The sequence below is a fragment of the Rhinopithecus bieti genome, unplaced genomic scaffold (assembly GCF_001698545.2).
Source record: "Rhinopithecus bieti isolate Rb0 unplaced genomic scaffold, ASM169854v2 scaffold_21866, whole genome shotgun sequence".
Taxonomy (NCBI): domain Eukaryota; kingdom Metazoa; phylum Chordata; class Mammalia; order Primates; family Cercopithecidae; genus Rhinopithecus; species Rhinopithecus bieti.
In genome coordinates, this window is record NW_016810192.1 from 110759 (window position 1) to 117536 (window position 6778).

The following is a 6778-nucleotide window of genomic DNA, read 5'->3' on the forward strand; positions in this document are numbered from 1 at the left end:
AAAAAAAAAAAAAAAAAAAAAAGGTAAGATTGTTTAAAGTAATAATTATAATAGTGTATTGTTATATATCTAAACTATACAGGCATAATATGTATGACAATAGCACAAAAGAGTGTGGGGAATGAAGATATATTAGACCTAGGCTGCTATATTTAACCAGAATAAGACACACATGCATGTGCACACACACATAACCATTAGTAATAAGTTGTGATAAGTCAAAGATGTAATTCCTTGAGAAGGCACTGAGAAAATACAAGAAACACCAGCACAAACAAAAAATAACTAATGAAAAAATATCACAAAGGGAGGTAAAAGGTACAACAATTATGTAACAGGAATCAGTCAAGAAGGAACAAAGGAACAATAAAAGGCATGAGACAGTAAAATGACAGACATAAATCTACCTACATTAATAATTATATTAAGATGCAGATTGACTAAATGTTCCAATAAAAAGATAGAAATTTTCAGACCAGATGAAGAAGCAAGAAGCAAGAAGCAAAATCTACTTGTATGCTTTTTGGGAGTGGGGGATGGAGTCTCACTCTGTCGCCCAGGCTGGAGTGCAGTGGCGCAATCTCGGTTCACTGCAACCTCTGCCTCTTGGGTTCAAGCGAGTCTCCGGCCTCAGCCTCCCGAGTAGCTGGGGTTACACAGGCACATCACCACGCCCAGCTAATTTTTCTATTTTTAGTAGAGACGGGGTTTCACCACGTTGGCCAGGCTGGTCTCAAACTCCTGACCTCAAGTGATCTGTCTGCCTCAGCCTCCCCTAATGGCAGTTTGGGTGATTGATGTTAGATTTTCTTCCTTTTGTGTTTAAAACTGTAAACACAGAAAGTTTCCCTTTAGCTGCATACCATAAAATAGAATCTATTTTGTTTTTGTTTTTATTTCGTTCAAGACATTTTACATTTTTTCCTGTGGTTTCTTCTTTGCTCCTGGTTTGTATAGGATAAATAAGCTAGGCAACAGTAATATCAGAAATAAGTGATGAGGTTTGGACTAGAGTGGTGATGATGATAAATCCTTTTTTTTTTTTTTGAGACGGAGTCTCGCTCTGTCGCCCAGGCTGGAGTGCAGTGGCCGGATCTCAGCTCACTGCAAGCTCTGCCTCCCGGGTTTATGCCATTCTCCTGCCTCAGCCTCCCGAGTAGCTGGGACTACAGGCGCCCGCCACCATGCCTGGCTAGTTTTTTGTATTTTTTAGTAGAGATGGGGTTTCACCATGTTAGCCAGGATGGTCTCAATCTCCTGACCTCGTGATCCGCCCGTCTCGGCCTCCCAAAGTGCTGGGATTACAGGCTTGAGCCACCGCACCCAGCCGATAAATCCTTTTAAATTTCCTAACAGCCTCTTCAGGTAGGTACGATTATCTTCATTTTAGAGTGAACCAACAGCAGAGAGAGATTAAATAACCGGTCCAAGGGCACACAGTTTATAGTAGGGGCCATATTGAGATTCAAACACAAGCAATCTGGTGGAAGAGCAATAAGATGTGGAGAAGAGGATGAAGTAGTTAGCGAGTTATGGTTGTCAAGACTTGCTAATCAATTAGATGTGCAGAAGAAAGGAAAGAAAGGAAGGAAGAGCGAGAGAGAGAGAAAGAATATTCCTAGGTTTTGCTTCAGCAACTGAGTTTGATAGTATAATTATATAGAGAAAGGATGTAAAATAAGAAGAAAAGGGGTTCCAGGACCTACACACGGAGTACTGCACCATTTAAAAATTGAACAGAGAAGGAGGCAGGGGCAGAACACCCAATGCTCGGCAGGAAAATTGGTAGAGCTGGAAAAGCCAAGAGACTAAGTATTTCTAGGAGGAGCGAGGATAATGTGTACAATGCTGCTGAGAGAAGGTGTAAATGAGAACATGTGTAAATGCTAAATTAATTCCGAGAGTTTTCTAGTTGTATAATCAAGGTGACAATTTTGATAAGATTGCCATGCATCCTTCTATTTTTCACCTCATGGTTTACATACCGTAAGAGATCCATTTTGTGTGCTGGGTGAGTTGCTGCTCTGCTCCCCGTGGGCCTGCGTACTTCCGTAGAGTGTCAGGTTATGCTCACCGGTCTGGCCGGCATAGTCTTGAGTGTGTGGCACCCCATACTCTGTGGGAATTCCATTCTGTGGAGGTGGTGGAAATGGGATGGTAGTAAAAGGCTGAACCATTGCGTCAGGAGTTGTTGTTGGCTCCTGGTTACCCTAAAACAAACAACGAGAAAAAGAAAAAGTGACTCTGAATCCTTGTTACGTAACTATTTTTAAAGTGAATATATGGAATTCTCCGAATATTCTCTCACTGCATAGGTAAAATGGAATGACCCAGGATTGGGGAAAATATTATTATATATAGACACATAGATGTATGTATGTGGACAGAGATAGACACACACACACCGTCACTTTTGTTAATGTGTGGTTACTAGACAGGCCCACAACCATATTAAAGTGGACTAGATGCCAAAGGGTCAAAAATCTTTCCTTTAAATTAAAAGTAGGTGGAGAGCCCACTTTGGACCACAAGCCACTACAGCCTCTGCAACAGAGAGAGATCCTGTCCCTAAAAAATACAAAAAACAAAAAAAGAAAAATCAACTAGGAGAAAATATTAGCAAAAGGTAAGAGAGATGCTGGGTTATCATCACTAGTCCCAGAGTGGGTTAACCAAGTTGACAAGACAGACACACATGTACACGCAAACACACACACATCCCAAGAGAAAAAGCGGCAAAGTGTCTATCTGAACAGTTCATTGAAAATGAAATACAAACAACTAATAAAAATGCTCAACCTCACCAACTGTCATGAAAATTCACATTAACATCAAAGTAAGTCCAAGTTTTTAGTCATCAAATCAGCAAAAAAATTAAGCAGTTTTATTGTGATATAACTGTCATATGATAAACAGCACTTATTTATTTATAGTATACAATTTGGTAAGTTTTGAAAAATGTACTTATATTCTCATGAAATCATCACCACAATCAAGATAGTCAACACATATATCCAAAACCCCCAAAAGTTTCCTTGTGCTCCTAATAACAAGCATATATTACTTTTGTAATAAAACCTACACAAATGTATTGTTTTTAATATTAAAGAGAATGACAAAAAATATATCATCAATAAGGGGAAGCCAATATTCTGAAACACTGAATTACTGTGTTACCCTTAAGAGAATGGTAGTGACCTACCTCGAAACAAAAATTCGTAACTCTCTTCCATTTAAGTTAAACAACTTCAAAATTCAGCTGTCTCCAATGTCCAAGAATCATTTCTACTTGGTAATAAAAACTGCTTTACATAATAGTGGTGAAAGAAAAACGAGAATTGGGGATGGGGACTGCCACAGTCTAGATAAAAGTGAGGAACTGATTACAGTTATCAGTGGGAAGGGGCAGAGTCATAGGCTGAGTTGTGCTCCTCCCCAACCCCTATGTTGAAGTTCTAACCCTCAGTACCTCAAAATGTCACTGTTTTTAAAGATAGGGTCTTAAAAAAGGTAATTAAGTTAAAGTGATGTCATAAGGGTGGGCCTTAATCCAACTGGAGTGGTATCCTTATAAGAAAAGGGAATGTGGATACAGACACATACAGCGGGAGGCCCACGTGAAGACACAGAGAGACCATGACCATCTACGGGCTAACTAATGAAAAAGACATCAGAAGAAACCAACCTAGCTGACACCCTAATCTTGCACTTCTAGCCTCCAGAATGGTGAGAAAATACATTTCTATATTGTTATGTAATATTTTGTTATGGCAGCCCTTTCAAACTAGTAAAGGCAGGAATGAAGATTCTGTAACAGAAATTAAAAATAAAAATTAAAAAAATTACTTTACATAAAAATTTTCCTGCTATTGGACATAATGGTTCATGCCCTGTAATCCCAGCACTTTGGGAGGCTAAGATGGAAGGACTGCCTGTGGCTAGGAGTTCAAGATCAGCCTGGCCAACACAGAGAGACACCATTTCTAAACTTTAAAAAATTAGCTGGGCATGGTGGTACATGCCTGTAGTTCCAGCTTCTTGTGAGGCTGAGAAAGGAGGATTGCTTGAGCCCAGGCGTTGGAGACTGCAGTGAGCCATGATTGCACCATTCTAGCTTGGGCAACAGAAAGATCCTGTCTCTTAAGAAAAGGAAAAAAAAAAAAAAAGGCTGGGTGTGGTGGCTCACGTCTGTAATCCCAGCACCTTGTGAGGCTGAGGCAGGCGGATCACTTGAGGTCAGGAGTTCAATATCAGCCTGGGCAACATGGTGAAACTCCATCTCTATTAAAAATATAAAAATTAGCCAAGCATGGTGCCAAATGCCTTGAATCCCAGATATCTGAGAGGCTGAGGCAGGAGAATCGCTTGAACTCAGGAAGAGGAGTGAACTGACATCGCTACCACTGCACTCTAGCCCAGGCAACAGAGTGAGCGAGACACCATCTCAAAAAACAGAAATAAAAAATCCCTCTCTTTAGTTCTCAGAAAATATGCTATGAAAACTTTAAATTTTTTTGGAAAAAGTCTATCTTTGTCACCCATCACTATATAACTTCTTTTCATTATTTCTAGGTTAGGATAGTTTTTATGATGTCTTTATAGCTATTCTGGGCATCTGAAGAGAGAGAGAAAATAGTTATCTCCCTTCTTCAAATTATTCAATGCTCTATCTCTCTGTATCTATCTAGCCATATGAAACATACTGCTTCAGAAGCCCTCGCTGGATCTACTGGCCTGAAGACAGATATGAAAAAGAACTGAATTGGAATTCAGGTGGATTGGTGAACAAAACACAGTAAGAGCACCAAAGGTCTTATGCCCACTCAGGCATAAATATAATCTTACAGGAATCCACAAAAAAAGTTCTACTAAATAACTGGTAAAGGCTAAAAGACACAGTTTTCAAGTTAGGATTAACAAGTCCAAGGGGACTTTCTCTTGCTCTGACACTGTTCCTCTCAGCCTCCTTGTTTTACTCCAGCCTCCATTCTCCACCTCAGTCTGCTGGGAATGAGACTCTGGCACACAAGTACACAGTATGAATTCTCCCACAGGGGTATTCTCAACAGGGCTGACTCAGTCAACTGAATAAACACATCAATTAGCATTGGGAGACGGGGAGAAAGGTAAAAACATTTCCTGAGATCCACTTGTAGCCTAGGCACTAGGCGTTTTACAGAAATGCAAGCCAGGCAGAGGTACTGTTTTCCTAGAGGGGTAATATAACCTCCGTTAAGAGGTCAAGAAGAAATTCTTAGTGGACTATTTTGTTACTTACAGAAATTTCTCTTAAAATTTTTGTTAAAAGTGTAACAACAATTGTTCATATACTAAGGGAATGAAATTGGGATAGGAGTGATTCAACATCTTCTCTCATATATCCTGCAATGTCTGAATATTTCCCCAAGTATACATTATTAAAAATGTTAAATGGTTTCAGATTTCTATGTAATTTCCAGGCTTCTAAATTTCCAGATTTCTATTAAAATTCCAAAGTTCTATGCTCAGAAGTACAACAGCCTTCAGCAAACTATGAGATAACAGTTCACATGAGTATTTCTAGGTATGAATTTACATCTATACTTACATAAAAAATGTTTTGTTTCTATTACCAGAGTCTAAGCTGCTTAAGTATATCTCATCTGAGAAAAGAAATTATTAGCTTTCTCTTTAGTCCACAAGGTTAGACAGAATAGTTCTTTTCCCTAACCTAGCAATCTATAAACTTTCTTCCGTTTCCAGTTAAAAGTAATTCCTTCCTTTCCTATATTCTTATAACATTTAGCTTGCATCCCCTGCAAGACACTTAAATCTAAAGTCTCATATTTAGCAAATCTAAATATGTATTTTAACTCCCCTATTGGATTAAAAGGCTCATTATGATGGGTGGAGACAGTCCTGTACAATGTAGAATCCCACATGGTACATAATAAATACGAAGTGCTAAACATTTATGAAATAGAGGAAGATTGAGATAGAAAGTCACGTGCACGCACATTACAGCAAGCTGCTTTGTTGGGCTAGAGAGCATAACAAGGAACAACACAGAATGAAACAAGTGTTGATATCTTGGGTTGATATCAAACTGGAGTGTAGGGATGGAAAGGTAGAACTGGTGAAGCATTAGGAAAGAAAAGAACATTTACATGCTTGGGCTTTATGCACTTAATTTCCTTCTGTTTTACAAACACAGGCTTTAAGAGTTGTTGACCTGCTGTGAGTGAAAATCAAATGTAACTATTAATTTCTGAGTTGAGAATGATGTCTTTCTCTTTGAAACCACAGATAGTAACAGAGGCGATACACATTATATACAGTCTTTTGGTGTACAATGTGAAACATGCTAAATGTTTTCATTCTAAATTCAAATATGCAGTTGTCCCTTCGTATCAGCAGGTAATTGGTTCCAGGAACCTCCCAGCCCCCACCCACCACAGATGACAAAATCCTTGGATACTCAAGTCCTTTATATAAAATGGCATAGTATTTGCATGTAACGTACTTACACACATCCTCTTGTATACTTTAAATCATCTCTCGATTACTTATAATACCTGCTACAATGTAAATGTTATGTAAATAGTTGTTATGCTGTAGTGTTTAGAAAATAATGACAAGGCCCTGCGTGCTGGCTCATGCCTGTAATCCCAGCTCTTTTGGAGGCTGAGAAGAGAGGATCACTTGAGCCCAGGAGTGTGAGACCAGCCTAGGCAACACAGTGGGATCCCATCTCTACAAAAATTTTTTTAAAATTAGCTGGGCAGGCCGGGCGCGGTGG

At 39.2% G+C, this 6778-nt stretch overlaps 1 protein-coding gene across 22 annotated transcripts in view; it reads right to left on the reverse strand.

The window, feature by feature from the left end:
* Positions 1-6778, reverse strand: part of LOC108541881 (RNA binding protein fox-1 homolog 2) — a 103911-nt gene that overhangs the window by 72421 nt on the left and 24712 nt on the right. For all 22 annotated transcript variants that reach the window (XM_017891632.1, XM_017891634.1, XM_017891630.1 and 19 more), the window contains one exon: positions 1986-2210. In XM_017891632.1, the coding sequence (XP_017747121.1) occupies positions 1986-2210 (225 nt within the window). The remainder of the gene's footprint in view (positions 1-1985; positions 2211-6778) is intronic.